The sequence below is a fragment of the Cyanistes caeruleus genome, chromosome Z, assembly GCF_971803275.1.
Source record: "Cyanistes caeruleus chromosome Z, bCyaCae1.hap1.1, whole genome shotgun sequence".
In the NCBI taxonomy this organism is placed as follows: Eukaryota; Metazoa; Chordata; class Aves; order Passeriformes; family Paridae; genus Cyanistes; species Cyanistes caeruleus.
The window spans coordinates 29,611,692-29,627,966 of NC_141732.1; the positions used below are offsets into that span (position 1 = coordinate 29,611,692).

Genomic DNA, 16,275 nt, shown 5'->3' on the forward strand with positions numbered 1-16,275 from the left:
TTGATTTGCTTCACTTCTTTAACTCTGACTCCTACTTTCTCTAGGAGTTAAACTGTCTTCATCTCAACTCAGGTGTCCCTGCCGTAAAACGGGAGGAGGATTCTTGAGATAGATTCCTTGGACGAAAATAAAGTGCAAACGCGGCAGTATTATATCTGAGAGCTGTCTATCGATAAAGAAGGGGAAGCGTTCGTACCCAGGTGGAAGAGAAAAGAGGGAAAAAGCGAGGCAGAAGCAGCAGACGGGGCCAGGTCGCCGTGCCCGCCGAGGGTCAGCTGAGCGGCCGGAGCTCGGCAGCTGCGAGCAGCTCAAGGCTGCGCAGCTCTCGCAGCGTCCGGGCGCGGTTCCCGAGCGGCGGCGGCGGCGGCGGCGCGTCCCCGGCGCGGGCGGGCGAGCAGCGGGCCGGGGCACGGCGGCGGCCGGGGCGGCGGGGTCGGTGCGGGCCGGCTGCGGGCAGCCCCGGGCGGGGAAGCTCCGCAGCGCTGGGATGCGGCGGCACGGGCTGCCGCGGGGGAGCGGCGCGGACAGGGAGCGGGACCGCAGGCAGGGAGAGGCCGGGGGCGAGGAGGGCCGAGCCGACATCCCCCCGAGAAACTAAAGCACGGTGACCTGGGCTGTGTGCTAGTTAATTGCTTTTGTGCGTTACGGCTCCTCCCGGAGCCCGATTGCCCAGGCACCCGGGCACCTGCCCCACCGGCAGGTCGGGTCACTCGCAGCCCGCTCGTGGGAGCTTTCCCTGCCCTGCTCGGCTCCCAACACGTGTACAGCCCTCACAGTAATTTTCCACCTCACTTATAACACATGTTGACGCATAAGTAAAAACCAAATTGGTCCCTTTCTGGTATGTGAATTTATGATTCAAAAGGTACCACCTAGTGATACAGAAATACCAAATAATGAATAGCAACCCTGCAAGGATTTTAGTTTGGTGCTTGTTTGTAGCTAAAGCTGAATTCATTTGCGTTACCTCAGGAACCTGGACGGTCAGCACATGTGTTTGTATGTGAACAGTCACCTTGAAGTCACTGCGAACAACTATCACAGTCATGGGAAGCTTCATGTCTAACACGGATCTTAAGCCTAGTGCAGATGTTTACACAGAGCTTGATATTTAAAATTTTATGCTCTTATTTATTTTGATGGGTTTATTTGCCCCAAGTCAGGTGAATAACTTGTATGGGTTTTGAATTTATTCTTCTAAAGGAAGGAAAAGGAGAAGGAATTGAAAAGGAGAGTGTGGGACAAATTCCTCCTTCTTGCAATAAGCACTTCTACCTGCTGCAAAATGTATTGTCTACCCACAGTTACATCTGAAAAGTGACAATAGAGAACACAGAGTGTGTTTTCCTGTGTTTGAGAGCCTTTGTAGCAATGTGGAGTGACAGCAGGATGACTGCAGCTGATGAAAAAAAGATATGATTATCAAGCTGCATAACCAGCAAATTATTTCACTTGTTTGGGTTTAAATTCCTTTTCCTTTTGTGCTTTAATGCTGGCACTGAGTTTTTGGTTCACAATAAAAAACAAAATGTGGCCCTAATTACAGTTCATCATGTTCATAATTTTTAAGTGATTACTTTGCTGCTTGAATCAGTGCAAGGATAAATTCAAAATACCATTTATATCATTTGCAATGCAGAACTGTGAAAACCACTCTACCAAAAAAGAGTTTGTTGAGTAAAAATCTGTTGTCTTAATGACTGTAATCAGTAACACACGTAGTGTGAACAAAGTAAATGCTGTCTTTGTCTACTGGTCATGTTGTGCTCTTAGCTGCTGCAATTATTTCAAAATGAGTGGAAGAAAATGCCTTTTCCTCTTCCTTAGAGTGACTGTTGTCCTTCTGTTCTTAAGTGTGATGTGTGCCACAGAGGAAGGAACTAAATTAACTTACTGTCTATGTTTTTCCATCTCTCCGAGTCCAGAAATCACTTTTAGAGCAATCCTGAATAGCCACACATCTGTACCCAGTTGAAAGATTATTATGACATTATTATTATTAGAAATCACTGCAGCAACAACTTGCCAAATGAACCGTTAAAAGCAAGCCAGACTCACTGAACCACAGTAAAATCGATTAACGGCTGCTTGGGGCAACATATGGTCTTTGAAGGTCTTTATCTTTTTAACCATTTGTCTCTTCCAGTGTTTGTGGCAGAGCCCTCCACCTCTCCTTCATTTGAATTTAAAGAGCCATTTCAAAAACTGTAACTTCCTCTTAGTGATAAGCTCATGTAGTGGTGTGTCACTGTTCAACTGGACCTCTACTAACATGTGGAAATTTGAATTAAAGGGAGGAAACGGCTTTTACTATAAAGGAAAATGGTGTGTTCTTTATGCTTTGGGAACTTCACTTGAGCCTTCCTGGCTGTTGCATTGTCCTGTGCCCTGAGCACCCCTTTTGTGGTTGTTGTTTTTGAGTCTGAAGTTTCAGAGATGATAAAGAATTTTTTCTTCAGATGACAAAAACACAATTCCCATAAACAGTTTCCACAGTTAGAGCCCGCTGTGCAAACCCTGAGCAGCAGCTTGCCCGTGCCTTAGAGCATGTGCCAACACTGCCGTCTAGCTTCCACAAGGCTTTGTGAACTTTTGTTTCTTGGTTGCTTGTGTTCATGTATTAACACAGCTTTGTCAAGCCTCTCTTGGCAAGTCAAGGTCCTGTAATATTGACTTCTGTTTGGAAACACAGAATCATTTGTGGTCACGGCACAAGATGAGAGATGGAAGACTGCAGCAACGAACAGCAGAGGAGATCTGAAGTGGTAGTGTATCAAGAAATCTCACCGTCTGTGTTTGCAGATAGGGAAATTAAACCCATCTGTCCAAACTCTTACAAGATACCTGGCAGCACAACAAGGCAGAAAAAACAATTCCAGGTCTGTTCAGTATTTCTAATGACAAAGCATTTGCAATGTCACTGAACAGGGTCTCCTGACATATCACCCCCTGATATGTCTTTTGGGCTCAGTGTTGAATGTGTGTGTGTGTCTCTCTCCCTTATCCTTCCGCGTCTCATACCACAAATACAACGTTTTTATTCTTCCCCCACAGCAGCTGTAGTTGTTGCTTCTCGGTCTATGGTGACCTGGAGCTACTTGTCTGAAGTAGTTTGAAGTACTGCGTTTAGGTTTTATATGCATCTTTTTTCTTGTCATCTTGGGATTTTAAAAGTTTGTATGGTTTCCATTTACCATGAACTTGCAGTTGTTTACCAAAATCTGTATTTATATAGCCTTTAGGTTACAGATGGTACTGCATAAATAATAAAGAAGATAATGAAAGCATATGATTTTTTTTAAAGAGGCAGAAAGTTCTGTTAGGGCTCTAGAAATCGCACAATTCCTCCATTTTCAAACAGCATGTAATGCAAGAATGAAGCAATTATGTCTGAGCTTTCTGTGTGGTGTAACCACTTCCCTGGGTGTTCCAATGCCTGACCATCCTTTCAGTGAAGAAATCCATCCTGATGTCCATTCTTGGCACAACTTGAGGCTATGTCCTCTCCTCCTGTCAGTAGCAGCCTGGGAAAACAGGCTGATCCCCACTTTCAGGTGGTTGTAGAGAGCAGTGAGGTCACCCCTGAGCCTCCTTTTCTGCAGGCTAAAAATCCCATGTCCCTCAGCTTCTCCTATAGAACTTAATACACTCTCCACCAGCTGTATTGCCCTTCTCTGGACACTCTTCAGCACTTCAGTGTATTTCTTGCAGTGAGGAGCCCAGAACTGGACACAGGACTTGAGATGTGGTTCACTAAGTACAGAGGCATGGTCACTGCCCTGTTCCTGCTAGCCACATTAATTCTGGTACAGGCCAGGATGCCATTGGCCTTCTTGGCCTGTACCATGGACACATGGCTGGCTCATGTTCAGACACTGTCAACCAGCACTCCCAGCTCCTTTACCTCTGGGCTGATTTCCAGCCCCTCCTTCCCCAGGCTGCAGCTCTGCTCAAGGTTGTTGTGTCCCAAGTGCAGACCTGGCACCTGGCCTTGTTTAACCTCACACACAGCTGGCCTTGGCCCACGGATCCAGGCTGTCCAGGTCCCTCTGCAGAGCCTTCCTGCCCTCCAGCACATGAGCATCTGTGTCACAGATTGTCATCTGCAAAGTGACTGAGGATGCATTTGATCCCAGATCATCAGTGAAGATGTTAAAGAGGACCGGTCCCAGCGCAGACCCCTGAGGGACACCACTGGTGCCCAGCCCCCAGCTGGATGCAGCAACATTCACCACCACTCCCTGGGCCAGACCATCCACCCAGTTCCTAACCCAGCACTGAGTGCTCCTGTCCAAGCTGTGGGCTGCCAGCTTTGCCAGGAGTGTGCTGTGGGAGACGGTGTCAAAGGCCTTGCTGAAGTTAAAATAGACACATCCACAGCCTTTCCTGCATCCACCAGGTGAGTCACCTGGTCATAAAAGGAGATCAGGTTGGTCAAGTAAGACTTCCCTTTCCTAAACCTATGCTGTCTGGGCCTGATCCCTTGCCTGTCCTGTATGTGCCATGGGGATACACTCAAGAAAATCTGTTCCACAACTTTCAACTTAACCAGGTTAAGCTGTCCTTACATATTCTTATCAACCTTATAATTAACATGTATCCATGGGTACTGTTTCATGTTAATGAGATAAGGTAGTATTTGAAGGAGAATCTTTTGTCTCCATTAAAGCAGCTGTTAGTGTGGCTGCATACCTGGGTGAATCAACTAATCATTTCATTAAACAAAAGTCCTCTTAGCTATGCTAATCAAAAGCATGCTGATCACAGTTTTCCAAACAAACCCCCTGAAACCTAAACAAACAAACCACTTCAGGACTAATAAACCAGTCTTGCTCTGATATATAAGCTGTGCTTTATTAAAAAGGATTAAAAAGAAAAAAAAAGATCTGAGGGAGATTTCATCAGCATTATGCATATATTCCTTTAGCCATCTCTGGTGATGTCACCTGAATGGTTAATGCTGCCTAAACATCATTATTTGCTGTATAATTTTGAATATGACAGGAAACACAGGCATTCTGTTCTGAACTGCATCTTCTTGGGTGAGAAGAAGATGGTGGATGCAATATATTAACACAAAGCCTTTCTTATTAAATCCCAGAAGCAGGTTGAGGGGGTTTCTATGTTATTCTTGACTTCTGTGAGCAAGCACATGAGCAGATGCTGAACAGAGTTTGAAAAAAAAGGAGAGGTGAAATATATAACACTGTCAGTGAGCAGCTTCATAGACAGCTTTTTCAGAGAGAGCTAAATCAGTGTATTAAAAAATGAGACAACTGGCTTTAAAACTTCATAGGTGTGGTTTAAGCCCAGCAGGTAGCTATGTACTATGCAGCTGCTTTCTCACTCCCCCTCCAGCAGGATCAGGGAGAAAATCAGAAGAGAAAAAGTAAAAATCCTTATGGGCTGATATAATAACAGCTTAATAGGTAAAGCAAAAGACACATACAAGCAAAACAAAAAAAAGGCAAAACAAAACAAAGAATTGCTTCACCACAGGCAGGCAGGTGTTCAGCCATCTCCAAGAAAGCAGGGTTCCATTATGCATAACAGTGACTTCAGAAAAGAAATACCCTCCCCACTGATTCCTCCTTCTTCACCCAGATTTATATATGAGCATGATGCCACAAAGGTGTGGGATATCCTTTGAGTCCACAGAGGCCAGCTGTCCTGTCAGTGTCCTATCTTCTCCCAACTCTTTGTGTACCTCCTTCCTGGTGGTGTGGGTGAAGAGCAACAAAGGCCTTGGCTGTGTGGAAACCCTGCTCAGCAGTAACAGAAGGTGTTTTGTGTTATCATTATTCTTTTAAGTGCAAATCCAAAACACAGCCCCAAACTAGCCACTGTGAAGAAAACTACCCCAGCCGAACCCAGTACATAACCCTAACCCTAACTTCATACTTCATACAATTTACTTTATGCTGTAGTTCTACATGATTTAACAGAATCTCATTGACAACCCCACCCCCTCTCCATATTTTGATATAATACACAGATATCATTCTGTTAGTCTATAGACATCGCCTGAAAATGCCCATCAAATGTTAACACGTCCATAGAATGTCAATTGATTTAATTTCAGGGCCCATGAGCTGGGGCTCTGTCTGTTCTGCTGGTCACTCAGGACAGGATAGGAGAGGAGAGGTGATGTGGTGTAGTAGTGTGGCCTAAAGCTAGGTCAGGTCAAGTCACTACTGCATTTGCACAGTTTATTCTAAGACTTGTCCTCCATTGGTTCATGTGGTTCCTATTAGAGTAATTCCTGTAAGTGAAACTCAAATAATGGGTTACAACAATTTAAAGGCACATCCATCACTATTTCCACCCGTGGGCATTTTCTGCCAGATTGAAGGGTTTAACAGTGTAATGAACTCCTCACCTTGCTTCTAGTCTGGCTAGCAACAAGGGGCTCCTGCTATAGCAGTTACAGGGTCCGCCACAGTCCTCCATGGGATGCAGAGGGACAGCCTGCCTGACCATGGCTTCACCATGTGAAGTGGCTGCAGGGCTTCATCACGGGGACCACCTCCTGCCCCTCCTTCTTCTTAAGGAAAAGGACTTCTCACACTCTTCCCCTGTACTGTGGATTCATCCACAGGTCACAGTCCCTTTGACTCAAGTTCATACTGGAAGCAGCCTGTCCAGGACAGTGGCAGACAGCTGCAATGCCCTGGCCACCTGCCAGCCCAGGCGCATCATGGCTGTTATCAAAATGTTCCCAGGCACAGCAGAGTGAGATGATAAGAAGCACTACAGCACTACAGCAAGCAGCCACCAACAACCACTGGATTGCAATACACAGTCAGACGAGTGAGCCCTGTGGGCAAGCACTCAAGCCTGCTGACTAATAATTAAACAGCCATAACAGCTGAAAGTTTAATCTAGCACATTCCAGTCTAGACTGACATAATCTGAGCTTTTTGAGCCTGACTTTGGGTCCAAAGGAGGACTGGTGTGGTTTAACCACAGCCAGCAACTAAGCACCCTGTAACTACTGGCTCACTCATCCGTGGTGGGATGGGGAAGAGAATTGGAAGGGTAAAAGTGAAAAAACTCATGGATTGAGATAAAGACAGTTTAATAGGGAAAGTAAAAGTCACACACAGAAGCAAAGCAAATCAAGGAATTAATTCACTGCTTTCCATAGGAAAGCAGGTGCTCACCCATCTCTAGGAGAGCAGGGCCCTATCATGTGTCAGGATCACTTGGGAAGACAAATGCCATGACTATGAACTTCCTCCCCTTCCTTCTTCTTCCTCCAGATTTATATGCTAAGCATGACACCATACCATATGGGATATACCTTGGGTCATGTGGTGTCAGCTGTCCCAACTGTGTCCCCTCACAAGTCCTTGTACATCCTCAGTGTCCTCACTGGTGGCATGGGTGAGGAACAGCAAAGGCCTTGGTTCAGCAGAAAAATGTTACCAGCCCTGTTTTCAGTGCAAATTTAAATCACAGCCTGAAACAATGAAGAAAATTAGTTCTACTCCAGCCAAAACCAGCACCCACTAGACTAGAAGGAACTATTTTCTAAATCTCTAGGAGGTCTTTAATCCCACTTCTGTGTTATGGGGGAGGTAAAAGTAGCTTCTTGCTTCTGCTGTCATGCTGACATGACTTCAGGTCAGCATCAGGATGTGGAACTGAAGATGTTTCTAGGATCCTTGACATTTACTCTAGCATTGAGCTGTGACAGCAGTACAGTAGAGAGGATACAGAGAATAGTCAAGACAGGCTAGAGAACTAGAAATTCTTGAGTGAGGCTCTCTGTTCTTTAATATACACAGAAATATCACACAGGTTTCTCTGTTAGCTAAGGGCCACATCATAAAAAGAAGAAAGTCTCCTTATGCCTTCTTGCTGTCAGTAGGCAAGGTTCTTGTGATCACCGGGGACATTATTGTTCAATCTCTCTTGTGAGCAGTCATAGTCTCTGTTTTGGACTTCAGGGACAAGAGAAAACGGACAGGTCTTGGTCCTCTGGAGATTTTTGCAGAAGCATCCCTGAGCATACACGCCGAGCAGTAGCTAAGATGAAGGGAGAGAAATTCAGCTGCTGTTAGTGTTGCTGCTTCCTCGTAGTCCTGCACAGATCCAGCCTGCGGCGCAGGCAAGCCGGCTTGGAGGAGATGCCAGGGAGTATTTTGCCATCTCGTGGCAGCTCGGAAGTAAAGCATCTGTATGATCACAAACACTCGCTGCCCAAAGCCAAAAAAACGGAGATCTCCATCAGAGCTGTCTGGAAGCGACACTTGGAAGGTTTGCAGCAGAGCAGGCCACAACCCTGAACTGACCAGTACCTGCCCGTGTGCATCCCCAGGTGCATGCCAGTGGTGGAACCTGAAATAAAAGCTGAGAAGATAACACTAAAGAGGACCCAGCCTGGGGCAGGCCAGTGGTCAGAGACTATTTATAACTCCTGCTCTTGGTGTCATGCTGCTGGAGATGCCCAGCTAGCCACGGAAAGGAGCGGATAACTGAAAGCTGGCAAAGGCTGCCACAGTGAGGACAAGAGCACACTGAAGCTGAGCTCTTATAGTGAAGAATGACCCAGCTAGTCTCTTTGGATCAGAGAAAGTCAGTGGAGAGGCAGAGAGCCTGTCAGCACAGAAACCTTTGGAGGAGCACTGCTCTAGGTCTATGACAATTTTCATGTACTTGCAGAGTGATGTAGCTGAGACAACATTCTTGAACAACTGAGGAATTGAACAGTCTTCCACTGACCTCGTTTCCCACAGGAGCTCTGCCTGAGGAAGCATGGTGCCAAGCACACCAGAAAGAGGGCTGGGGGTTGCCCCTGGTCAGGGACTGCAGATAACACTGTCAACAGCACAGGCACTGCTAGTGCTGTGGCTGCTGCTCAGGAAGACATAAGATCCCTCCACACTCGTTCCCACAAAGCTGCTGGTAAGGAAAAATCCTGCTGCTGACCAAGGGACCCCTGAGGACCTTGAGAAAGGCAGAGAAAGGAGGGCCAGGCTCCCCAAGAAAAGGTTATTCCCCAGAGGGTAACCCCAAGAGATATGTGGAATGAGGTGACACTGCCTGTGTGGGCAGTGACAGAGGAGTCACATGAGTTCTGCTCTTCACAGCTGTGTAAAAAATCAGCATCTCAATCCAGATCCATTTGGCTTCCAGAATTGCTTTGTTTCAGCTCAGAAATTATAAACCCCTGTGAAGAGCCTAGAATGCCTTTCAAGTATACCTTTATATTTCCATGACCCAGAGATGAACTGTCCAAGTTGGTCCCACTTTGCCTAAGAGCTGACACATGCACACAGCATTTAGCAAGTTGACAGCGTACAACAATTTGGGATATAAATCCCTCCTATTATGCCAGCACTGGGAGTGGGTAAGGGCCCTGATGCTCGCAAATGGTGCAGGTAACAGTGAGGCTCCAGGCACTGGGGCAGGATGTGCCCTACTGGGGAGCTGAGGCAAGTAAAATGAGTGTCTTGGCACCCACATACAACAGGTCACAGCCCACATGCCTGCTGTGGACACAGGAGAGGTTGCATCTGCCCTGAACACCAGGGAAAATTATTTGGGGCAGAGATGCAACTACTGAGCAAACTTCAAGGTGGGCTACCTGGTGAGAAGCAGGCCCTGGGTCCAGGCAGGTCATGAAGGAATGGCCCATTCTGCTGCCTAGGGAGATCTTCAGGAGCGGAGAAGATGGGACTGTTGGGAAGTGCCAGAGCACGCGTTTGCTCTTGAGCAGGAAGCAGGACCAGCTGGTGCGTGGGAATGAGTAAAATGGCTCAGGATATGGGACAGGGTTATCACATGAACAGAAGGGCACTGCTGGTACTCTGGGGATCTGTGAATTCACGTGTGCTTTTGCAAACTTTAGTCCATACTGACTATGGGTAAGAAAAGGGACAGGGCTGGCTGTCCTCATGTTTTACACAAGTCCTGGTAGTAATAGATGCAGGTACTGTGGCAGGCTGTGCCCCACCTGTGGCAGCCTGCACAGCTAGCCTTGTCCATATCCTTTGCACACCTCTGTCTCCTGCAAGTATGTGCTAGTTAAAATCCGTAAGGAGAGCTATTTTTCTCTTTCCTAATAATGTCTTCTGTTTTATCTATCTCTTCTTTCTTACGTGCTATTTATGTTTTATTTACCCAACCAACCACACGGCTTCTCCAGCCTTCGATGGGTTCCTCTGCACCCTCGGAGACAACGCCGAGCTCCCGCTGCCGCCCCGCGACGGCTCTGCCATTGCCTAGGGCCGTCCGTGGCTCAGGAGGCGGCTCTCCAGCTGCGCAGGGCGGCCACCCGCGGCCCTGGAGAACGAAACCGCAGCTGCGCACCCCCACGGCAGCCGCCACCTACGGAACAAAGCCCGTTCCGCCGCGACTCCCCTCGCTTTTATTCCCCGGAGTTGCTCGCCGGGCCCCCGGGCAGTATCGGCACCCCCGCCTGTTCCCCGCCGGCCCCGCGGGCACGCACCAGGCGGCAGAGCCGGCGGGACCCCCACCACCCGCGGCGCCATCCCCATCCCCCCGGCCCCGGCCCCGGCCCCGGCCCCCGCCCCCGCCCCGCACCCGGCCCCGGTCGTGGCCTCCGCCCCCGCCCCCCGGAAAGCGTCACTGCGCAGGGCGCGGATGTGACGGCGACAGGCCCGGCCTCGCTCCCGGCCTCGCCCGGCTCAGCTCCGCGCCCGCGGGGAGCTGTTCCCGTGGCAACGATGGCCGACCCGTCCCGGCGCCTGGCGGAGGGCGCCCGCCGCCGCCGTCCCCCAGGGGAGGAGAGGCGGGAGCCTCCCGGCACCGGGCGCTGCCGGACGCGCCACAGGCTGAAGGCGGCCGCGGCCCTGGCCCGCACGGGAAGCGAGGGCTCGGCGGCGGTGAGTTGCGGGCCTGGGGGCGGGCGGAGCGGCGGTCCCCGCCGGGGCGCTGGCTGGCGGCTCCCGGGGGGCGCGGGGCCGGGGCCGGGGCTCGCTGACCCCGCGGGTGCGCGGGCACTTCCGTGAGCCCGGGCTGCGCCCCTGGCTCCAGAGCGCTGGCGCTGCCCCGGCCCCCGCGTGGTGCTCGCTGTCGTGCCGGCGGGAAAGGCCTGCTGCCAGACCGGCTGCAGAACGTGGGCTAATGGTTTTTGAAGTAGGGAGATAACTTATTTCTACTGGATTGTAATGCCTTAGGGTAACACCAAAACCTAAAATATCTTTTAAGCAGATGGATTTTTTTTGTTGATCATGTTTGTTATCTCTTATGATTTCACTCCAGCCAGTTGCCTAGCAGCAGGCAGCTGCTCGTGCACTCCCCGACCAGGGAGATCAGGGAAAAAAATGAAAGGGTAAAAGCTGAAAAACATGTTGGTTGAGATAAAGACAGTTAAATACCAAAACAGCTAGATACCAAAAGCCATGCACACAGCCAGAGTAAAACAAGGAATTCATTCACTGCTTCCCACAGGCATGCAGGTGTTCGGCCATCTCGGGGAGAGCAGAGCCCTATCATGTGTGACAGTGATTTGAGCAGGAGGCATCATCACTCCGAATGTCTCACCTTTCCTCTTTCTTTCCCCCATGTTGTATGTTGAGGATGATGTCACATGGTGTGGAATATCCCTTTTGTCATTTTGGGTCACCTGTCCCAGCTGTGTCTCCTCCCAGCCTCCCACCAACTTCCTCACCAGTGTGGAAGTACAAACAACAGAGACAGCCTTGGCTCTGTGTAAGCCCTGCTCAGCAATAACAAAAACATCTCTGTATTATCAGCCCTGTGTTCATCACAAATTTAAAACTTGGGCCCGGACCAGTCACTGTGAAGAAAATTTACCATCTCAGGCAAAATCAGCACAACAATCTGACTAGATAAAAGGCAGTGCGTACTTGAGGATGACATCTGGTTATTTCTGCTTCAGTCTTGAAAAAAAATACTTATTTTGGCAGGAGCACATCCCTGGAGATTGTCTCATCCAACAAGCTGTGTGTAGTCCCGCATGAATGCCCAGCAAAGAGGGGCAGAATGTGCAGAAACAGAAACAGAAGCAGAACTTGGAAGGTGATAATGTAGTTCAAGTGCAATTACTTCTTCAGCTTTGTTTTAAAGTACAGAACTAACTGTTCTCATACTTTTCATGTATAAATGCTAGATTTTTTAAAGCTATGTTTTGGAGGATACCATGTAAATCAAGAAATTTATTGACCACATCAAGGGAGTTAAGAGTGGGGAAGAAGACAGGCCTGCCTGTTATCTTCATCTATGCCAGCATGATTCAAATGCTGTGTAAAACTTGCAGCACAGAAGAGCTAGATCTCACTGTGAAGAGAAGCCAAACAAAGTAGTTAGGTCATGCTGCCTCTTTGTTCAGCATTCTCTCAGAACCACTGCTGGGTTTTGCAACCTTAAAAGCAATTGTTACTGTTTTCTGCGTCTAATGTAAGATTCTTGACTCTCTGTGATAGCAATGATCTTCTGTCTCTGTCTTTTCCAGAACATGACTTCAGATAAGGAGTTCGCAGAAGACAGCAATTTTTCTCCAAAAGCCAGCACCAGTAAGCTGCCAACAGATGCATCTCCCGACTCCAAATGCCCCATCTGCCTGGATAGATTTGACAACGTTGCATATCTAGATCGCTGCTTGCACAGGTTCTGCTTCCGCTGCGTCCAGGAATGGTCAAAAAACAAAGCAGAGTGCCCACTCTGCAAGCAGCCCTTTTTTTCCATTTTCCATACGATTCGTGCTGAAGATGACTTCAAGGAGTACGTCCTCAGCCCTTTAGAAACTAGCTCCTTTGCCAGCCCCGATGGCCGGAGATTTCGTTACCGCACTACCTTAACGCGGGAGCGCCGCGCGCGCAGTTCCCCTTCCCGGCGGATGCTGTCCCCTCCAGATAACGGGATGCTGTTTGAAGGGTTGTCGAGTGAGCCGCCGCGCCGGAGACACAGAGAGATTCAGCAGATGATCAGGAGGCTGGCCTCAAGGAGAAAGGCCAGCGCAGAGGGCAGATCTCTGCGACAGATCCAGGAGGAGGACATGATCAGCTTCCGCAGGGCTCTGTACCGCACTGGCGTGCGCATCCGCAGCATTCAGGACGGTGGCCGCTATCGAGAGATTTCGGCAGAGTTCTTCCGCCGCAACCCTGCTTGCCTGCACCGCTTGGTTCCTTGGCTGAAGAGGGAACTTACAGTCCTGTTTGGTGCCCACGGATCTCTGATCAATATTGTGCAGCACATAATCATGAGTAACGTAACTAGGTACGATCTGGAAAGTCAGGCCTTTGCTGATGATTTAAAGCCATTTTTGCTGAATCGGACTGAACACTTCCTGCATGAATTCATCAGTTTTGCTCGTTGTCCTTTTAACTTAGAAGCATATGATCAGCATGCCAATTATGACTGTCCTGCACCATCGTACGAGGAAGGAAGCCACTCAGACTCCTCGATTATTACAATATCTCCAGATGTGGTGTACCCACAAGGGCCAGATACTAGTCTGTCTGTACCTGGTCTTGGCCAGGCCCCCTGGGATGATGAAACTCCAGGGCCTTCCTATTCCATTTCAGAAGAGGTTCGTGCAACCATAGCTTCTCCTCTGGAGTCCTCAGAAAGTTCTGATGAGGACTCTGCTTCAGGGAGTCGGAGAACCAAACTGCAAACTGGCTTACAGGCTCATGCTGACTCAAACGACAGTGGCTCTTCCTCAGACAATTGTGTCATTGTTGGGTATGTTAAGCCATTAGCTGAGAGAACCCCAGAAGTGGTTGAGCTGTCCTCTGACTCTGAGGAGTCCATCAAGGAAGAGAAAAGGGAAGATGTCAAGAAACAGCTACCAGTCCAGTGTCACAGCTGGAGTGACAGTGAACCAAGCAGGAGCTTCTCACCTCATTCCCCAACATACAGGGAGGATGTTGGAAGTTGTAGAAGCTGTTTATCTCCTGCAGTTGAGAAGATGGAATCAAAAGAGGATGAGAAGAACAAATGTAAAAGAAAAGATCTGCCTCCACACGACTTGGGTTGGTGCCCTTCTCCAGGGAGTGACACAGTATGCTCCCCTTGGAATCACAGATTGTCTAAGAAGGGAAAGTCCAGAAGCCCACAGTCCTGTTCACGGGACAGTCGAGGCAGTCATGGCCATCGGTCTAGAAGGGAGCACCGTAGCAAAAGCCAGCTTAAAAGGAGACGATCAAGAAGTGGAGATAGTAACAAATACAGGAGTAGAAGAAGCAGCAGAAGGTCAAGGGCTCATGACACCAGAGCCTCTCTGAAAAGCCAGAGGTGCTCTCTAAGTGGTGAGAGTACTCCATCCAGAGAAGTGAGTAGATCACGTTCACGTAGCAAAGGCCACAGTAAAAGGAGATCAAGAAGTAGAGACAGCGATCGCTATTACGTAAGAGACAGCTATCAAAGCAGACACCAGTGGGGTTCTGCTTTCTGTAGTCGAAAGGTGTTTGGAGACAGCTATGAATCCTCCAGCAGAAGGAGGACCCGGTCTAACACTCTTTACTCAAGGCAATCTGCTAGTCCAGAATACAGGATACGATCATTTATTGAGAGGACAGATCTGCATAGCCAGAGGGGACTCCATGAGAGACACTATTACTGTTACGAAAGATGCAGGTCAAGGAGTCGGTCAAGCAACAGATCAAGGACTCCTTCTGGAGGAACTGACAGAATGAAAAGTGAAAAGCCTGGTGGAAAAAGGAAGTACAAAACTCGCCACCTGGAGAATGCATTCATGGAGAGCACAAGTCTAGAAAGAGAAAATGACTCCAAGAAAACTTCCTCAAAATTTGGTGATTGCTGCAAAAATGAAGATAGCCTGTCAGACAATCGTGCAAGCAGCGAGACAAAGCGCAAGAAAAGGAAGAAAAAAATGAGGAGTCCAAGTGTGGAGATAGTCTACGAAGGAAAAGCAACAGACACAACGAGGCATCTTAAAAAGAAAAAGAAAAAGCATAAGAAGAAACATCGGAAACATCACATGAGTAACTCAGTACATTCTTCTCCGGTGGTGATTACGATTGATAGTGATAGCAGCAAGGAGCCAGAAAGTACTGAATGGGACAGCAGTATTACATGGACAGGCACAGCTCAGATAAATGAGAGGGAAAATGAGTCTCCATCTTCTTTTCTGAGGAGGACAGGATGTGAGGAAATTGGAGGAATAGAGAAGAAGTGTGATATCCCTGCCACAAGGGAAAACTTAGATGGTAGCAATAGAAATGCTGATGTCAAACTTCAAGAAACAGCAGCTGAGCAGAGTGTTACCACCCTGAATACCAGCAGTAAGGCCTCTCACACAGAAACTGTAACCAGTTATGTTCAGGAAGCACCAGCAGCGCCTTCCAGTCAACTGCCTTCCCCCAGGACTTCCTTCCTAGAATGTCCAGAGAGAGAGCCATTGATACTAAGACTGCCAAAGAGACTTGTCAGCAGATCCTCATGGTTTGATTACCCAGAAGAAAAAATGTAGTAGACTTTCCTTGGAACATTGTTTAAACTGTGAATTTAGCTACTTTTTTTTTTTCCCCTTCAGAACTAAAATGTCTGATAGGGTTTCTGTCTGTTAAAAATACGTCTAGTAAATGTATAAAACTGTTGAATGTGTATGCACCTTTAAGTCAAAGAAGATAGAATATAGTATGTAATTCTAAGTTTGTTAGAGGACTGTTTGGAAGTTTAAATTTCATAAAGCCATCCACACAGTATTTCGAAGTTTTATTTAAATCAAACAGAAAAGGAGCCCAAAACAAGAGCCAGGAAATGCATTTTATGGGGATTGCTCCTTTTAGACAAGGGAACCATTGTTTAGTTCATAAAATGGGATACAGTCTGAATTCCAGCATCATTTCAATCTCTTTGGGTTAAGCTGATCTCTGCTGAAAAGTAGTCAGTGATTTCTACAGAAATTCTCAAAAGACTTGTGAGTAATTTTAAGGTAAGCTATGTCAAAATATGAATAAAGCAATAAGATTTTTTGTTGTTATTTGTTGAAATATATTTACATATGTACTGTGTGTTTTGCAAATGGAGTTTTTTCTTTTGGTTTTGAGTGTCTCATGTGTCTTGACGTGGATATTTGTGCAGTCAGGAGTACTCCAGATTGGAAGGGTTGTCTGGAGATCAGCTGGTATAAGCTTTCACTGAAAACAGGAACTTTAATTGGGTTGTGTAGGATTGGTTCGGTTTTGAGTTTTTCCAAAAACTGGGTAATCTCTGTCCTACCCTTTCTAACACAGGAGTATTCCCTTGGGAAACATTTTTCTTCCAGATTTCTTTTTATTTCCCTTGTTGGAACCTGCACATTCCGCCTTGCGTTCT

The 16,275-nt window shown here is 47.8% G+C and overlaps 1 protein-coding gene across 2 annotated transcripts; it reads left to right on the forward strand.

Annotated features, from left to right (window-relative positions):
- Nucleotides 1–10,536: 10,536 nt before the first annotated feature.
- On the forward strand, nt 10,537–15,982 carry TOPORS (TOP1 binding arginine/serine rich protein, E3 ubiquitin ligase). 2 transcript variants are annotated; one of them, XM_086867963.1, is made up of 3 exons: nt 10,537–10,853; nt 11,901–12,012; nt 12,446–15,982. In XM_086867963.1, exons 2-3 carry the CDS (start codon nt 11,977–11,979, stop codon nt 15,425–15,427), a joined length of 3,018 nt encoding a protein of 1,005 aa, XP_086724089.1. In that variant the 5' UTR covers nt 10,537–10,853; nt 11,901–11,976; the 3' UTR covers nt 15,428–15,982. The 2 variants fall into 2 exon arrangements, with proteins under 2 accessions (XP_086724089.1, XP_086724088.1); XM_086867962.1 differs by lacking the exon at nt 11,901–12,012 and having other exon boundaries at nt 10,599–10,853.
- The last annotated feature ends 293 nt before the right edge of the window (nt 15,983–16,275 follow it).